Source organism: Coregonus lavaretus (genome assembly GCF_964263955.1).
Source record: "Coregonus lavaretus genome assembly, chromosome: 8".
NCBI classification, from domain to species: Eukaryota; Metazoa; Chordata; class Actinopteri; order Salmoniformes; family Salmonidae; genus Coregonus; species Coregonus lavaretus.
In genome coordinates this window covers 35,673,780-35,693,337 of record NC_139995.1, presented here as the reverse complement: position 1 = coordinate 35,693,337, position 19,558 = coordinate 35,673,780, and the positions used below count along the sequence as shown (strand labels likewise).

The 19,558-nt window shown below is 44.9% G+C and overlaps 2 protein-coding genes across 2 annotated transcripts in view; one reads left to right on the top strand and one right to left on the bottom strand.

Annotated features, from left to right (window-relative positions):
- Positions 1-2,336, top strand: part of LOC311133252 (transmembrane protein 198-like) — a 33,586-nt gene extending 31,250 nt beyond the window's left edge. The window contains exons 4-5 of the mRNA XM_084166739.1: positions 450-598; positions 727-2,336. Coding sequence (XP_084022865.1) covers positions 450-598; positions 727-876 — 299 coding nt within the window. The 3' untranslated portion in view covers positions 877-2,336. The remainder of the gene's footprint in view (positions 1-449; positions 599-726) is intronic.
- A 2,812-nt stretch (positions 2,337-5,148) lies between these two features.
- mmp19 (matrix metallopeptidase 19) lies at positions 5,149-19,354 on the bottom strand (the record flags this gene model as incomplete). The annotated part of the gene is given in 10 exon segments (XM_084167819.1): positions 5,149-5,379; positions 5,606-5,733; positions 6,102-6,111; positions 6,113-6,267; positions 16,168-16,287; positions 16,455-16,700; positions 16,884-17,096; positions 17,319-17,449; positions 17,773-17,861; positions 19,259-19,354. Coding segments are annotated over 10 exon segments (1,419 nt in total).
- Positions 19,355-19,558: the final 204 nt, after the last annotated feature.

Sequence of the window (19,558 nt, the reverse complement as noted above, 5' to 3'; positions counted from 1 at the left end):
TCTCTCTCTCTCTCTCTCTCTCTCTCTCTCTCTCTCTCTCTCTCTCTCTCTCTCTCTCTCTCTCTCTCTCTCTCTCTCTTTCTCTCCTCTCTCCTCCCTCCTCTCTCTTCTCTCCTCTCTCTTCCCTCCTCTCTCTTCCCTCCTCTCTCTTTTCTCCTCTCTCTCCTCTCCTCTCTCTCCTCTCTCTTCTCTCCTCTCTCTTCTCTCCCTCCTCTCTCTTCCCTCCTCTCTCTTCCCTCCTCTCTCTTCCCTCCTCTCTCCTCCCTCCTCTCTCTTCTCTCCTCTCTCTTCTCTCCCTCCTCTCTCTTCCCTCCTCTCTCTTCTCTCCTCTCTCTTCCCTCCTCTCTCTTCCCTCCTCTCTCTTCTCTCCTCTCTCTCCTCTCCTCTCTCTCCTCTCTCTTCTCTCCTCTCTCTCCTCTCTCTCCTCTCTCTCGTCTCTCTCTCCTCAGTCATCATCAGCAGGAGGCAGAAGCGGGTCCAGTTGATGCGGATCAGACAGAAAGATGTCAAGAAGCGCCAGCAGAGCAGTGGGCAGGAGGGCACGTATCGTCGCAAGCCCGCCCCTGTCAAACGCTACGCCGGAGACCTGCTGGCACCGGTCAGTCTCGCTCTCACACACACTCTATTCTAATCGAATTCCAACATGTAGAACCCATTCCTAGGTTGATTCTGATTATATTCCCCCTCTCCTCTCTTCTCCCCTCTCTCCTTTATTCCTTCTCTCAGAGCTACCTGCAGAGTCTTAGGGACAGACAGATGTGCACAGGCAACTCCCTCAGCAGCCTGGGCACTACCAACCACACAATGATCGACTTTGACTACGAGACAAGCTCCACTGTACCCCTCACCGCCACCACACCTGTCAACAGGGTCTGACGCACCGAGGGACAAGCAGGGGACCACCCACTTGTTTCTTGTCCCTCCTCCACAGTCCTCCTCCCTATGTAGTGTACTGTTGACCCTACAGACTACTCTTTTAGGGCCTCAGCTCTCATTTAGGCAATGTGAGAGTCTATTGAATAATGGATCTTTCGTACATTGAGCTGGAATAGGGCCTTGAATGCTGTCCAAGTGAAGAACAAAGCACCACTCGATCCTAGCACACCTCCAGTGTACTGTACTGTACCTCGTTTGGAATGGCAGACTGGAAGGCGATGGAATGGTTCCTCGGTCTGTGAGCTGTTCCCTGAGAGTGGTTGGTGTTTGGCCCCCCGTTTGATGTGTGCTGTAATCACTCTTTCAATAGACTGGGCCTGTGTGGCCTCTCCCTGTGTTGTGTCTGCTCTTAGCGGTGGCAGGTCCATGTGAAAAGTCTGAAGGCCACTTCTGCCGGAGAGAGAGAAACAGAGAGCACTGAAATGCTTATGGGGTTAGGACAGAGCAGAGTACACAAAGTCAGAAGAAGAAGAAGGAGCAGAAATTATCTCATCTGACTTCTGAGGTTGTATACTTTCTCTGGTGCTTTTATGTGATTGATTGATTACATGTGGGAGAAATCACTTGACTGATGAAAACGGACTGTTCAGAAAGCAATACTGGGAATGGAAATGGATATGAATAGCACGAGAGCTACCTCCTCGAGTGATATCAACTTTTATAATTAGAGTTAACTGTGCTTTAATGACTTGAAATGAACCAGTGGTGAGTAAACTCTGGTCAACTGCCTCGCAGAACAGGACACCAGCTGATGTTGACAAGGCACTGTGACTGGACAAAGAAGAGGACATTTCGAGATACATTTCTCTGACCAGTGTTTGCTGTCTGTGTGAGTGTGTGTGCGTTTGTAATGTTAAGGTGTGTGTATTGATGTTTACTTGTCCCTTTTTGTTAGTAACTGCCTGTATAGTTGAGTGTAGAAGGTTCAGGTCCAGAGAGATACACGGCAGCCATTCTGTGCCTAAATACGATGGAGATTGGCAACTGTTACAAGTGAAATTTACGTTTGTTTTCATTGTAACTGCAGCGCCTTTTTTAGAGGTAGCAATACTGCAATACTATACAATGTTGTTTCAAACCATACTTGGTTATGTCAGTTATTTTGGAGCAGTAGCTTGTTTTCATTACAATTTCTAGGCAGTTTTACCTGTGCAGTACCTGTATTCAGTAATGTATATGATCAATAACATTGAAGGAATATGCTATGGTAAAAATGTGAGCATACATTTGCTGTACTCTAGGTTACTAAGGAATGATCAGTGTTTTTAAAATTGTAATTTACTTTTGTTTTAGAATTTTAGAGGGACAGTAGGCCTACTCTCACTCAGTACTCTCAACTATTCTGAATCTGTACAGAATTGTCAATAGGAAATTGAAAAGATAAACCATTAAATTAGTTTAAAAACAAAAGCTGTCTGAGTCATTTGTCTGAGGCTAAATGGCTCTATTTTCCCTCACTGGTCACCTAGCAACATCAGCGGCCAAATTCTGCCTTGGAATCAGAAACACAGAGGACCTTAAAGGCAACAAATGGGGGTGATTTCCTGCTCCCTGATTGGTTTAAGCAGTGGTGTTGCTGTGGCAGCTCCGAAACTTTAGCAGCCCACAAGTATCATGCATGAAAGCACATGGCTCTCGTCATAGGCTCCTCTGACCTCAAGTATTTTTCTAATCTTGGTGTCTCTGTTGTTAATTAGCCATTGCAATGACATCAGAGTAGGTTTACATCATAAAGGAAACAAGGCCTGTTGAAATTGTGTTATTGTTGACTGTCATGACTAATTTGCACAACTATGTCTTAGATGAAAAAAGTAATTGCATACATATATTCTGAACAGAAATCTAAACCCAATATTTAAAGTACTGGTCCTATGTTTCATGAGGTGAAATAAAAGGTCCCAGACATTTTCCATATGCACAAAAAGCTTATTTCTCTCAAAGGTTGTACACAAATTTGTTTACATCACTGTTAGTGAGCATTTCTCATTTGCCAAGATAATCCACCCACCTGACAGGTGTGGCATAGCAAGTAGCTGATTAAACAGCATGATCATTACACAGGTGCACCTTGTGCTGGGGACAATAATAGGCCACTCTAAAATGTGCAGTTTTGTCACACAACACAATGCCACAGAAATCTCAAGTTTTGAGGGAGCATGCAATTGGCATGCTGACTGCCAGACTGTCCACCACAGCTGTTGCCAGAGAATTGAATGTTAATTTCTCTATCATAAGTCCCCTCCAATGTCGTTTTAGAGAATTTGGCAGTGCCTCCAACTGGCCTCACAACCGCAGACCACGTGTAACCATGCCAGCCCAGGACCTCCACATCCGGCTTCTTGTCCTGCGGAATTGTCTGAGACCAGCCACCCGGACAGCTGGTGAAACTGTGTGTTTGCACAACCGAAGAATTTCTACACAAACTGTTGGAAACCGTCTCAGGGAAGCTCATCTGCGTGCTCGTCGTCCTCACCAGGGTCTTGACTGCAGTTTGGTATCGTAATCGACTTCAGTGGGCAAATGCTCACCTTCGATGGCCACTGGCACGTTGCAGAAGTATGCTCTTCACGGATGAATCCCGGTTTCAACTGTACCGAGCAGATGGCAGACAGCGTGTATGGCGTCATGTGGGCGAGCGGTTTGCTGATGTCAACGTTGTGAACAGAGTGCCTCATGGTGGCGGTTGGGTTATGGTATGGGCAGGAATAAGCTACAGACAACAAACACAATTGCATTTTATTAATGGCAATTTGAATGCACAGAGATACCGTGACAAGCTCCTGAGGCCCATTGTCATGCCATTCATCCACCGCCATCACCTCATGTTTCAGCATGATAATGCACGGCCCCATGTCGTAAGGATCTGTACACAATTCCTGGTAGCTGAAAATGTCCCTGTTCTTCCATGGCCTGCATACTCACCAGTCATGTCACCCATTGAGCATGTTTGTGATGCTCTGGATCGACGTCTACGACAGCTTGTTCCAGTTCCCGCCAATATCCAGCAACTTCGCACAGCCATTGAAGAGGAGTGGGACAACATTCCACAGGCCACAATCAACAGCCTGATCAACTCTATGTGAAGGAGATGTGTCACGTTGCATGAGGCAAATGGTGTTCACACCAGATACTGACTGGTTTTCTGATCCACTCCCCTACCTTTTTTTTAAGGTATCTGTGATCAACAGATGCATATCTGTTTTCCCAGTCATGTGAAATCCATAGATTAGGGCCTAATGAATTTATTTCAATTGACTGATTTCCTTAAATGAACTGTAACTCAGTAAAATCTTTGAAATTGTTGCATGTTGCGTTTATATTTTTGTTCAGTGTACAAAAATAATTTTCAAAAGGTAGGCCTATACACTGAAATGTGAATTCCCTTTAGCTTGTATGAGCATCATGACTATAAAAACATCAATAAGCATGATGAGGTTCAACAGCAACATTAGTACACAATTATAAACCAGTTATAAAATGTGAAAGCTTGTGTCTAAACACCAATGATATCATGTTTCTCTTTGTGGGCAGTGATAAAATATTTACACCATTGCCCTAGAAATGCATAACATGGCGACAATAAACTCACAAATACTTTTTCAGACCCATCCACAGTATCTGCAAGCGAAACGTCAAAAGAAAACGAGAAGTTTCTAACTGGAACACCGTTGAAATCAGTACACATACTGAAAAGAGGGCACACAACAATTGAATAATCCAATCCACATCTGTTGTGAGGGAGAAAATGGCCCCCTGGAAGGCCCCCTAAGATCATAACAAATAGCCTCTCCACACACACAGTCTGATCTAAGCCTAACATGTTTGGGCTGTTTGGAAGAAAAGAGCCAGGCCATAATGATATGAACAAACCCAGCAGGTTACTGCTCCAGAACTATAAAGGCATTTTAATTATGTGGGACGACACTCAATACTCAACCTGATAAAGGTTCTTGTGTTTCAAGAAGAATTCATTTGACATAACATTTCAGTTTTATGTACTTTGACTGTACCTAACTCAATCCTCACTTGAAATCATGTGCCGGTACATATAAATATGGTTATATGGTTTCCAGACCCCTCACAGTGTGAACACAATGTTATCACAGTGTGGTTGTAGTTGCTGTTGTGGTTCCCTGAAAGGTCAATTGAGCACACATCACGTCAGCACCCTATCAAGGCTTATGGTGTCTACTACCCTCTAGTGTCTGGCTCCTAACAGTGCATCCAGCGTTCACGCTTGCTGAGTGGATAGCCTTTGTCTACACTCAGTAGACTGTTCACACGCCAGTACTTGTCTCCCTTGAAGAAGAAGATCTTTCCATTGGTCAAGGTAAAGGCAGCGTCAGGGCTGGAGGGCACCCCAGTGAAGAGGTTAGACAAGGGTTTGGGGTACACGTTGAGGTTACTGGAGAGCAGCTCATCCCACTGCCAATAACCTGTACCCTGAGGAGACAGACAACAGAGGAGAAAGATGATTAGTACAAAACGTTTTTTGTAAGGTGGATATTTGGCATATTCATCACATTCAAGTGGGTAAAAATGCTAAGGCATCAGTTGTTATCATTAATCTATCTATCTGAAACCATAAAGCTCAGTTGTCATTTGTAACAATGTTGAGTTTACTGGTTGAAAAGTATTGATTTAATTGTGCTGTGTTGTGTTCAACTACCTTGAAAAACACCAGCTTCTTATTCTTCTCCAGGTACAAAGCGGCATCAATATTAGGTGGGAGGCGTTTCAGCTCTTTGGGGTACCCGTAGTCCAGGAGAAAACTGGTGTATCTCCACACTTCATCACCTGTGGTCAGAAACAGTTAGTCTGAAATGAAGTGAGATGAACAGTAACACATTCTGGGCCAGATCACTGTCAGTCAATCACTGTCAAGTTTTTTTTACATTTTAGTCATTTAGCAGACGCTCTTATCCAGCGCGACTTACAGTTAGTGAGTGCATATATTTTCATACTGGCCCCCCATGGGAAACGAACCCACAACCCTGGCGTTGCAAGCACCATGCTCTAACAACTGAGCTACAGGGGACCTGTCAAGTAATTTAACACAAGTATTACATAGTTCATACTATCAGTCTTTCTTTTAAAATCGTCTCACGTTACCTAATTTGTTAATCAAAAACATAATACATTTTAATGTCGAGAAAATATTGCACCTTTAAAAAAAGTATGTTTTGTTGGTTCTCTGAGAGTAAACGGCTGCGTTCAGGTTCCCAGGCAGTCCGGTCCACAGCCGGTCGATCTTCATGGGTGCATTGTATCCCATGTCAGACACCATCCACACATAATCACCACTGAAGGCAAATGTCTTCCTCCATGGACCTGATGAGAAAGAGGGGCACGAAATAGAACACTGATGTCAACGCGTGCTGTAGGTGGGTGCAGTGGTGGAATCAAACGCAGGACACAGACGGATAATCCAACAGACTTTAGTGATCGCCAAACACGGCAATAGGTCCACTCTTGCCCGAAGGCGAAATACGCACGAAGGCGAACAAAACAAAAGCGCACAAACAGGTGCGTAAATACTCCAACAGTGGAGGGAAGCTCAACCGAGCGAAATACAGGAAACACGCCCTATACACGACTGACAAAAACCAATAACACACAACACTAGACAAACACAACGGGAAACTTATAGAACACTAATTAGGCTTAAACAAGAACAGGTGTGACCACAAACAGACAAAAGCAAACGAACATGAAACATACAACGGTGGCAGCTAGTATTCCGGAGACAACGAATTCCGCGGGAATTATTTGCTAGGATAATAATTGCTTGTCAATGAATTAAATGTAATATAATGGCAATCCTGGTTATATGTTAGAATCCTATGCGTGAACTGCCGACATTATTACGCATATTAATTGATAATGATGGAAAATAGGATATGCATAATAAAATAAATAAATAATAGTTATATAGATATATATATATAGAGGTGAAAGCATTGGAAATGCTTTTGGCGGTTAACCTGCTTCTGTTTTGTGGGTGGCACTGTGTGCTGTTTTCGATGGATGGGTCCTGGCCTCTCAGGGCCTTAGGGATACGGAGGGACGTGGGGGGGATGCTGATCACTGGGATGACGGCTCAACTTGGGATGGGGAGGGGCTTTAGCGGGGGAATTAGTGGAGAACAATTGAAGGGTTACTCCGTAGCAATGCAAATATCACGGTACAGCTATATGGACACTCAATCATTACGCTATTTTTTATTGGTAAATTTACAAACATATATAATGATAAATAGACTTGAAACTTGTATCTCATTATGGTGTATGGTGAAATAAGTATAGCCAGTTATAATTGTAATGGCTTAGCTGATAATAACAAAAGAAGAACAATATTTACATGGCTCAAAGAGAAGGAATATAATATCTATTGTATACAGGAAACTCATTCAACAATTCGAGATGAAGTAGCGTGGAAAAAAGAATGGGGGGGGGAAATATACTTCTCCCATGGGCAAAGAAATTCAAAAGGGGTGATGATATTAATTAATAGTAATTTCGATCCGAATGTGCAAATTGTCCAAATAGATACGCAAGGTAGATGGATTATTTTAAATATGGTATTGGACAATAAACAGATATGGCTCATTAACCTTTACGGACCAAATAATGATGATCCACAATTCTTTGACAATATATATAATAAATTATCAAGCCTGCAAGCAACTCAAGACAATATTATTATGGTGGGGGATTATAATACTGTTTTAAATAGCTCAATGGACCGAAAAGGAAATCACACCACAAACAATCACCCACATGCTCTTAAGGAAATTGTGAATGTCATGGATACATTAGAACTAGTAGATATATGGAGGCTTAAATATGCTGATCTAGTGAGATATACATGGCGGAGACTGAATCAAGCTAGTCGTCTTGACTTCTTTCTTATCTCATTCTCGTTGGCACCAAAAGTAAAAAAAGTGTTGATAGGGGACAGAATGCGGTCGGACCATCATATAATAGGCATATACATTACTCTGACTGAATTTCCACGTGGGCGAGGATATTGGAAATTTAATCAAAGCCTATTAGATGATAATTTATTTATAATTAGAACAAAGGAATTTATAACTGACTTTTTCCAACATAACTTAGGTACAGCGAATCCCCTTATTGTATGGGACACCTTTAAATGTGCCTTTAGAGGCCATGCAATTCAGTACTCATCTCGAAAACAAAAGCAATTTAGGTCAAAAGAGTTTATACTAAGAAAGGAAATAGAAAGTCTAACAGAACAGATAGATGGCAATAAAAACTGTAACATAGAGGCTCAGAATAAATTAGAGGAAAAACAAAAAGAAATGGAAAAACTTATTCAAGAAAGATCAAGTGTAATATATTATAAAAATAAAGCAAACTGGATGGAATATGGGGAATGCTACCAAAAAGAACTTAATGAAACTGGTTACAATTGACGGAGTCACCCATAATTCACCTAATGATATTTTGAAGGAAGAAACAAAGTATTTTAAGCATATGTTTTCTTTTCAGTCGCCTCCATCTCCTCTAACTGAAGCTAATTGTAGAGATTTTTTTCCTATTGATAATGTCAAATTAACAGCCACACAGAAATACTCATGTGAAGGTGAAATTACAGAGGAGGAACTTCTGGATGCAATTAAAGACTTTAAGTCCGGGAAAACTCCAGGGTTGGATGGCATACCAATCGAGGTATACCAAACCTTTTTTGAAATACTAAGAGGACCGTTATTAGCATGTTTTAACCACTCCTATGTAAATGGTAGATTATCTGACACTCAAGAAGAAGGTCTGATCTCATTATTACTGAAACAGGATACAAGTGGAAAATATAAAGATCCAGTCCATTTACAAAATTGGAGGCCCCTTACACTTCAGTGTTGTGATGCAAAAATCCTAGCAAAATGTATAGCGCATAGAATTAAAAAGGTATTGTCGGATATTATTCATTCTAATCAGACAGGTTTTTTACATGGAAGATACATTGGAGACAATATAAGGCAAGTATTGGAAACAATAGAACACTATGGAAAATATGGGAAACCAGGCCTGCTATTCATAGCAGACTTCGAAAAGGCATTTGATAAAGTTCGACTGGAATTCATATATAAATGCCTGGAGCATTTCAATTTTGGAGAATCTCTTATAAAATGGGTCAAAATCATGTATAGTAACCCTAGGTGTAAAATAGTAAATAATGGCTATTTCTCAGAAAGTTTCAAACTGTCAAGAGGAGTGAAACAAGGTTGTCCACTATCGGCATATCTATTTATTGTGGCCATCGAGATGTTAGCTATTAAAATCAGATCCAATAATAATATCAGAGGATTAGAAATACAGGGCTTAAAAACAAAGGTGTCATTGTACGCAGATGATTCATGTTTTCTTTTAGATCCACAACTAGAATCCCTCCACAGCCTCATAGAGGATCTAGATACATTTTCTAACCTCTCTGGATTAAAACCAAATTATGACAAATGTACTATATTACGTATTGGATCACTAAAAAATACAATTTTTACATTACCATGTAGTTTACCAATAAAATGGTCTGATGGTGATGTGGATATACTCGGAATACATATCCCAAAGGAAATAAATGATCTCACTTCAATAAATTTTAATAGAAAGTTAGCAAAAATTGATAAGATCTTACTACCATGGAAAGGAAAATACCTGTCAATTTGTGGAAAAATCACCCTGATTAACTCTTTAGTATTATCCCAGTTTACCTATTTGCTTATGGTCTTGCCTACGCCTAGCAAACAGTTTTTTAAATTATATGACAAAAAAATATTCAATTTTATTTGGAACGGCAAGCCAGACAAAATTAAAAGAGCATATTTATATAATGAATATGAATTCGGAGGACAGAAATTATTAAATATTAAAGCATTAGACCTATCACTAAAATCTTCAGTCATCCAAAAGTTATACTTAAATCCGAACTGGTTCTCAAGCAAATTAGTAAGATTGTCTCACCCACTGTTCAAGAAAGGCCTTTTTCCCTTTATTCAGATTACAACCTCTCACTTTCAGTTATTTGAAAAGGAAATAATCTCCCAAATGTCACTATTTCTAAAACAAGCCATAGAAAGTTGGTTACAATTTCAATTTAATCCTCCAGAAACGACAGAACAAATAATGCAACAAATATTGTGGTTAAATTCAAATATACTAATTGACAAAAAACCTATATTTATTGACAGAATGTTTAAAAAAGGTATAATCTTCGTAAATGATATCATCGGTAGGACTGGTGGAGTTATGTCGCACATGCAGCTAATAAAAACATATGGAAATGTCTGCTCTACCCAAAATTACAACCAAATAATTGCAGCCATACCGCAAAAGTGGAAGAGGAAAGTTGAAGGGGGAGAAAGTAAGGAACTTGTCTGTCGGCCTTGCATTAAAGAACATAATTGGTTAAGGAAAACTGTGATAAATAAAAAAGTATATCAGTTTCACTTAAGGACCAAAGGATTGACAGCAGTCCCATATAGATTGCAAAATAGTTGGGAAGAGATCTTTGACGTACCGATCCCATGGCATAGTGTTTATGAACTGACACGCAAAACGACACCGGATTCAAAAATTAGAATCTTTCAATTTAAATTATTATATAAAATTCTTGCTACCAATAGAATGTTATTTATATGGGGGATACAATCTTCCCAGCTCTGCAGATTTTGCTGTGAAGAGATAGAATCATTAGATCATTTGTTTTGGTTCTGTCCATTTGTAGCTTGTTTTTGGACACAGGTCCAGGAATGGCTAAAGGATTGCAATATTTACCTGGAACTAACCTTGCAGATAGCATTACTGGGTGATCTGAAAAGTCATAGTCAATCAATCAATAATATAATAATACTTTTAGCAAAAATGTTTATTTTTAATTCACAATCTGTAGAAGCAATGAGAATAGAAAGGTTCAGAACTTTTGTAAAACATCACAGTATGGTTGAAATATATATGGCAAATAGAAATCCTATATGGATGGTGTTAAGAGATAGATGGGAGGTATTGAATAGAGTTGAAGGATGGGACTAATAACAAATAACAACAAATAATAACAAAGATAGCTAATAATGTAAGCATACTGTGTCCATAATAAGTATATAGGTTGTATGTTGGGAGCTTTTGGGAAGGAGCACAGTTAGAAAGATATGGCATTTAGAGGCAAACCGGATGGACATCATGAAGATGATCGGAGAGGTTGAGAGTAGAAGAAGTTCAGGAGAAAAAAAATAAATAGATGTGTATATGTATATGTATGTATGTGTGTATATATATATATATATATATATATATATATATATATATATGTATGTGTGTGTGTATGTGTATGTATGTATGTATATATATATATATATGTATATATATATATATATATAGATATAGAATTATTGTAAAATTAACTCTGTCCATAAGGTGTAGATAGTGAGTATGGACCGGAAGTAGAGGCCTGGGCGTTGTTGTTCACTAATTTACTCCAAGTAGGGAAAGGATGGTAGGGTTGAAAAGTAATAAAGGGGAATATATATATATAAAAAATAAAAAAAAATTTAAAAAAAAAAAGAAAAGAAAAAAAATAATAAAAAAAAATAATAAAAAATAACAAAAGAAAAAAAACGCCGAATCCTGCCCGAACAAGGGAGAGAGGCAGCCTCGGCCGAAACCGTGACAGTACCCCCCCCCCTTGACGCGCGGCTCCAGACGTGCGCCGACTCCGGCCTCGGGGACGACCCGGAGGACGCGGAGCAGGGTGCGTCGGGTGCCCACGATGGAATTCCGTCAGGAGAGACGGGTCCAAGATGTCTCTCCTCGGCACCCAGCACCGCTCCTCCGGACCGTACCCCTCCCACTCCACTAGATACTGGAGACCCCCCATCCGACGTCTCGAATCCAAGATGGACCTCACAGTGTACGCCGGTGCCCCCTCGATGTCCAATGGGGGCGGAGGAGTCTCCCTGATCTCACTTTCTTGGAGTGGGCCAGCTACCACCGGCCTGAGAAGGGACACATGGAACGAGGGGTTAATACTTTTATATTCAACAGGCAGTTGTAATTTGTAACACACCTCGTTCAACCTTCCCAGGACTTTAAATGGCCCTACAAACCGCCGACCCAGTTTCCGACAGGGCAGGCGGAGGGGCAGGTTTCTGGTAGAGAGCCAGACTCGATCACCAGGTGCGTACACCGGTCCCTCACTGCGGTGGAGATCGGCGCTCGCCTTATGACGTCGGAGGGCCCGCTGCAAGTGGAAGTGTGCAGCGTTCCATGTCTCCTCCGAGCGCCGCGCCCACTCATCCACCGCAGGAGCCTCGATCTGGCTCTGCTGCCAAGGTGCCAGAACCGGCTGGTAACCTAGCACACATTGAAAAGGGGTTAGGTTAGTGGAGGAATGGCGTAGGGAATTCTGGGCCATCTCGGCCCAGGGAACGTACCTTGCCCACTCCTCCGGCCGGTCCTGGCAGTATGTTCTAAGAAACCTACCCACATCCTGGTTTACGCGTTCCACCTGCCCATTACTCTCCGGGTGGTAACCCGAGGTGAGGCTCACCGAGACCCCCAACCGCTCCATAAAGGCTCTCCAGACCCTGGAGGTAAATTGGGGACCCCGATCAGACACAATATCCTCGGGTACCCCGTAGTGCCGGAACACATGGGTGAATAGTGCTTCGGCGGTTTGCAGGGCAGTAGGAAGGCCCGGCATGGGGAGCAAACGACAGGCCTTAGAAAACCGGTCCACAACGACCAGTATAGTGGTGTTCCCCTGTGAAGGAGGAAGGTCAGTAATGAAATCCACCGAGAGGTGAGACCATGGTCGTTGTGGAACGGGCAGGGGTAGTAACTTACCCCTAGGCAGATGTCTAGGCGCCTTACACTGGGCGCACACCGAGCAGGAGGAAACATAAACCCTCACATCCTTCGCCAACGTGGGCCACCAGTACTTGGCACTAAGACAGTGCACTGTCCGGCCGATACCAGGATGTCCAGAGGAGGGTGACGTGTGAGCCCAATAGATCAATCGATCCCGAACCTCGAGCGGAACGTACTTCCGACCCTCAGGGCATTGCGGTGGACTAGGGTCGGTGCGTAACGCCCGCTCGAGCTCAGCATCGACCTCCCACACTACCGGTGCCACCAGACACGACTCCGGCAGTATGGGAGTGGGCTCCACGGACCTCTCCTCCGTGTCATACCGCCGAGACAGCGCATCTGCCTTACCGTTCTGTGACCCAGGGATGTACGTGATCTTAAATGTAAACCTGGTCAAGAACATATTCCATCTTGCCTGGCGAGGGTTCAGCCTCCTCGCTGCCCGGATGTACTCCAGGTTACGGTGGTCCGTCAAAATGAGGAAAGGGTGTTGAGCCCCCTCAAGCCAGTGCCTCCACACCTTTAGGGCCTGTACCACGGCTAACAGCTCCCTGTCCCCTACGTCATAGTTCCGCTCCGCCGGACTGAGCTTCTTAGAATAAAAAGCACAGGGGCGGAGTTTAGGTGGCGCGCCAGACCGTTGTGAAAGCACGGCTCCTAGACCGGCCTCTGACGCGTCCACCTCTACCTGGAACGGCAAAGAGGGATCCGGATGCGCCAGCACCGGGGCCGAGGTAAACAGGTCCTTCAGCCTCCCAAACGCCCTGTCCGCCTCGGCCGACCACTGCAGACGCACCGGACCCCCCTTCAAAAGAGACGTGATGGGAGCTGCCACCTGTCCAAAACCCCGGATAAACCTCCTGTAGTAATTTGCAAACCCCAAAAACTGCTGCACCTCCTTCACAGTGGTTGGTGTTTGCCAATTACGCACGGCCAACACCCGGTCTACCTCCATCTTCACCCCTGACGCAGACAACTGATACCCCAAAAAGGAGACCGACTCCTGGAAAAACAGACACTTCTCTGCCTTAACATACAGGTCGTGCTCCACCAGCCTCCGCAACACTCGGCGCACCAGGGCCACATGCTCGACACGGGTAGGCGAGTACACGAGAATGTCATCTATGTACACAACCACCCCCTGCCCCTGCATGTCCCTGAAGATCTCATCCACGAATGATTGGAAAACTGACGGAGCGTTCATCAACCCGTATGGCATGACCAGATACTCGTAATGGCCCGAGGTGGTACTAAAGGCTGTCTTCCATTTATCGCTCTCCCTGATGCGCACCAAGTTGTACGCGCTCCTGAGATCTAATTTAGTGAAGAAGCGAGGTAGCCCCTACGGAAACGCCTAAACATCTACCCACACACTGGGCAGACCACTCCATCAGAGCCCTCTCCTGCCACGAAATAGATGGGTTATGGGTACTCAACCAGGGCATGCCCAGCACCACCGGATACGCAGGAGAGTCAATCAGAAATAGCTGAATCATCTCCTGATGACCCCCCTGCGCACACATCCTAAGTGGCGCAGTGACCTCCCTGATCAAGCCCGCACCCAACGGACGACTATCTAGGGCATGAACGGGGAAAGGGACATCAACAGGAAGAAGGGGAATCCCTAAAGCTAAACAAAACTTCTTATCAATAAAATTCCCAGCCGCGCCTGAATCTACCAGCGCCTTATGCTGGGAATGAGGTGCTACCTGTGGAAAACGCACAGGTATACAGAAATGTGCAACAGAGAGCTCTGGGTGAGTGGGGCGCCTACTCACCTGGAAGGAATCCCCAGTGCGGGACCTGTCGTCCTCTCCCCTAGGAGGCCATCCCCAGCACCTAGCCGCGGTGTGTCCTCCCCGACCACAGTTGGTGCAGGGGATGGACCCCCTAGTAAGCCGACCCCTCCTCTCTCTAGCGCCAGCGCCCCCGAGCTCCATGGGGCACGGCTCGGAGGCGCTGGAGGGTGAAATGGACGGACCCCCCTCGGGACGTCCGCGGGTAGCTAGCAGGTTATCCAGCCTGATGGACATGTCGACCAACTGGTCGAACGTGAGGCTGGTGTCCCTACAGGCCAGCTCCCGACGGACGTCCTCTCGTAGACTACATCTGTAGTGATCGACGAGAGCCCGATCATTCCACCCTGCATCTGCCGCTAGAGTACGGAATTCGAGGGCGAACTCCTGAGCACTCCTCCTCCCCTTCCGGAGGAAGACCAGACGCTCCCCCGCCGCTTTCCCCTCCGGGGGATGGTCAAACACCGCCCTGAAGCGGCGGGAGAACTCCTCGTAGGTTATGGTGTCCGCGTCGATCCTCCTCCACTCCGCGTTGGCCCATTCCAACGCCTTCCCGGACAGGCAGGAGATCAGGGCGGACACGCTCTCATGTCCCGAGGGCGCCGGGTGCACGGTGGCCAGGTACAGCTCCACCTGGAGAAGGAAACCCTGGCACCCAGCCGCGGTTCCATCGTAAGCCCTCGGGAGCGAGAGTCGGACTCCTCGGGGTTCCGGTGCGGGAATAGGCTGACTGGCCGATGGTGCTGGCAGGGCGGGTGGCGGTGGAGGCGTCCCCCAGCCTCGGATGGTGGTGATCACCTCCTGCAGTGCGGTCCCCATCTGCAGGATCTGGTCACCTTGTTCCCGGACCCTGTCCTCCAGTGTCGCCTGGGCTGCTGCGGCTCCTGCTGACGCGTGCTGTAGGTGGGTGCAGTGGTGGAATCAAACGCAGGACACAGACGGATAATCCAACAGACTTTAGTGATCGCCAAACACGGCAATAGGTCCACTCTTGCCCGAAGGCGAAATACGCACGAAGGCGAACAAAACAAAAGCGCACAAACAGGTGCGTAAATACTCCAACAGTGGAGGGAAGCTCAACCGAGCGAAATACAGGAAACACGCCCTATACACGACTGACAAAAACCAATAACACACAACACTAGACAAACACAACGAGAAACTTATAGAACACTAATTAGGCTTAAACAAGAACAGGTGTGACCACAAACAGACAAAAGCAAACGAACATGAAACATACAACGGTGGCAGCTAGTATTCCGGAGACAACGAACGCCGAAGCCTGCCCGAACAAGGGAGAGAGGCAGCCTCGGCCGAAACCGTGACAACTGAAGGTCCAATCAGAGTGTGATCTCAACCTGTCAAATCCCATCTTCAGTTCCAATGAAGAGAGTAAAATAAGGTTAGCTGGCTCTGTCAGAGTAAGAAATATTGCTACAATCTTTCTTGACTAGTGGAAGGCAAAACTTAGTGAGGCAAAAATAAGTGCTTCCAAGGGAGACTTCTCTTGACTGTATATCGCTGGCCAGTATTGTGCGCAGACAGCTTACCCAACATGATGGCATCTAACCTGGAGGTGCAGGGGTCTGGGATGTCTCCCTCAGCATCAGGGAGGCTGTCTGTGGGGAGTGTCACTGTGGGCTCAATTGGAACACTTGTACCACGATTACCTAAGACAGACAGAATTGGTGGAAGGGATTAGACTTAGAGGATGAAAGCATTATATGTGACATTTGAGCCCTTTTGTAATTATAAAGTATTCTGATAAGGAGGTACTACTGTGTATGGCAAGCCAGCAGGTCAGAAAATCCTTAGGTCAAACTAAGGCTCCACTCACCATACATAGCTTGGATGCCTTTTACGTCATCGGGATGCAGACGGAAGTTGTTACGGTAGCCGGTGTAAAGAGGGGCCATCAGAGCACTTCTGTATTGCGAGTGGCCTAAGCCCAGGGCGTGGCCTATCTCATGGGCAGCGATGATACGCAGGTTAGTGCCGTAGAACATGCCCTCGGTCCAAAACTCATCCTCGTCAAAATGAACAATCCCTGACTCTGGGTGTTCAGCATGGGCCAGCACGTGACCTACAAATGTAAAATATTTTACATTATTTTATATTCCAATTAGGGGTACAACTACTGTGTGTGTGTGTGTGTGTGTGTGTGTGTGTGTGTGTGTGTGTGTGTGTGTGTGTGTGTGTGTGTGTGTGTTAAACTATTGTAACTCCAATCCCAACCCAATTGTTTCGGGCCCATAGGCAGACTCACCCCTCCCGTCGAAAGGCACGGCACAAGTGGCATCTTTCGCGTGGAATGAGATCCTGATGTCGGCTCGTCCATACTCAACCTCTCGGAAGCTCAGGGGAGCCACATCGCTCCAATACTTAAAGGCAGAGCGGATGGCCCTCTTTGTCTCACTCTTCCGCATGTCTGGAGTATAGTTGTAGATGCGCCAGGTCAGGCTTCTCTTGCGCCAGTAGCCTACAGTAGAGACAAAAAACATGCATTTTACTACAAACACCTGTCTAGACGAGAAAACACAATTGTGTAGGTGAAGATTATTCTTATTAGGTGAGGATTATTATTTATTATAATTTAATGTGCATAGTGTCTCCCAAAGTTTTAAGTTCCAACCAACCATCTGGGAAACACTGGTCCATCCCACCCCCACATACAATATCCTGTCCACATTTCTTCACTCACCCAGCACTCTGTACTTGAGGGTTTTCTGGTTGAATGGGTCCTCTATGCCACAGCGAGGCTGTCTCATCATCTCTAGGGTGGCCTTGTCAATCACTCCAGTGACAGGCAGGTCTGTCACCCTCTGGAACACCCTAGGGAAGTGAAGGACTGAAAGCTCCAATAGCAGATACAGCATTTGTGTACTATAAATGGAAGGCAAGGAAGCATTTCCTTCCAATGGGAAATGTTATGCTAAATAATTGCATTGATTGTAGTACATATATCAATGTGACTTGCAAAAGGCTATAGAATAGAGCTGTGTTTGGATCTGTATTCATAAAGGAGCATTTAGAGTAAGTGTGTTCAGATTTTTTGTGTTGGGGAAGAGGAATCACACATTGCCATGAAGAATCACACGTGTAAGTTGTTGTTGTGTTCATAGACTGTAGTTTGTGTTGGTGAGGATCTACTTTACCTGAGGGCCTGAATTACATCTTCTGTCTGGAAGCCCTGGTTCTGAGGATCCAGTGAAGTGTGCAGATAGCCATACTTCATCAGGTATGCCTGGTAACACAATAACCACAGTGGGGATAAAAGGGTTAACTTTAGAAGTTTCAAAGTGCTCTTATTCACCTCTAACATTGTGAATGACAACAGCCACAAGAGAAACCAATGTTGATTCCGTTGCAGTCTACCAGAAAGACTAAAAGCCACAGGTCACACATATGGCACTTTGCATCATACAATGGGTATATGCATGGTCCAGTTCAGATAACGTTTGTATTATGACAATAATGGAGAAAGATAGATACACTGCTATAACAGCCTCCACTCTTCTGGGAAGGCTTTCCACTAGATGTTGGAACATTGCTGCGGGGACTTGCTTCCATTCAGCCACAAGAGCATTAGTGAGGTCACTGATGTTGGGCAATTAGGCCTGGCTCGCAGTTGGCGTTCCAATTCATCCCAAAGGTGTTCGATGGGGTTGAGGTCAGGGCTCTGTGCATGCCAGTCAAGTTCTTCCACACCGATCTTGACAAACCATTTCTGTATGGACCTCACTTTGTGCACGGGGGCATTGTCATGCTGAAACAGGAAAGGGCCTTCCCCAAACTGTTGCCACAAGGTTGGAAGCACAGAATCGTCTAGATTGTCATTTTATGCTGTAGCATTAAGATTTCCCTTCACTAGAACTAAGGGGCCTAGCCCGAACCATGAAAAACAGCCCCAGACCATTATTAAACTTAAAAGTTGGCACTATGTATTGGGGCAGGTAGCGTTCTCCTGGGGTCTGCCAAACCAGTACGTTGGACTGCCAGATGGTGAAGCGTGGTTCATCACACTTTCCATTGCTCCAGAGTCCAATGGTGGCGAGCTTTACACCTCTCCAGCCGACGCTTGGCATTGTGCATGGTGATCTTAGGCTTGTGTGTGGCTGCTCGGCCATGGAAACCCTTTTCATGAAGCGCCCGGCGAACAGTTATTGTGCTAACATTGCTTCCAGAGGCAGTTTGGAACTCAGTAGTGAGTGTTGCAACCGAGGACAGATGATCTTTACGCACTACGCGCTTCAGTACTCGGCGGTCCCATTCTGTGAGCTTGTGTGGCCTATGACTTCGTGGCTGAGCCGTTGTTGCTCCTAGACGTTTCCACTTCACAATAACAGCACTTACAGTAGACCGCGGCAGACCTAGCAGGGCAGAAATTTGAGGAACTGACTTGTTGGAAAGGTGACATCCTATGACGGTGCCATGTTGAAAGTCACTGAGTTCTTCAGTAAGGCCATTCTACTGCCAATGCTTGTCTATGGAGATTGCATGGCTGTGTGCTCGATTTGATACACCTGGCAGCAACGGGTGTGGCTGAAATAGCCGAATCCACTAATTTGAAGGGGTGTCCACATACTTTTGTATATCTAGTGTATATTATAATATATTTGAAAGAAGCTGGAAAATTCCTACCGTTGCTTCAGTGACCTCCATCCTCCTGTCCATCACTCCTGTCATTACGCACAGCACGATAGCCATGAGGACCGTCATCTGCAGAAGGTAACCCATTTTGCAAAAGTTCTACGCAGGAAAAACAGCTGTAAGTGTTAGGAAAGCCAAGCAAATATGAGGTATGTAACACACTTTGCAGGACGCTCTTGTCTTAAATACTTAGAAAAATATATATTTATCAAACATCTTTAGGGAGAAAAAATAATTTGTCCTTCACTGTTATCCGTTACTCTCCCAAAACTTTACTCTACTGGTTTACTT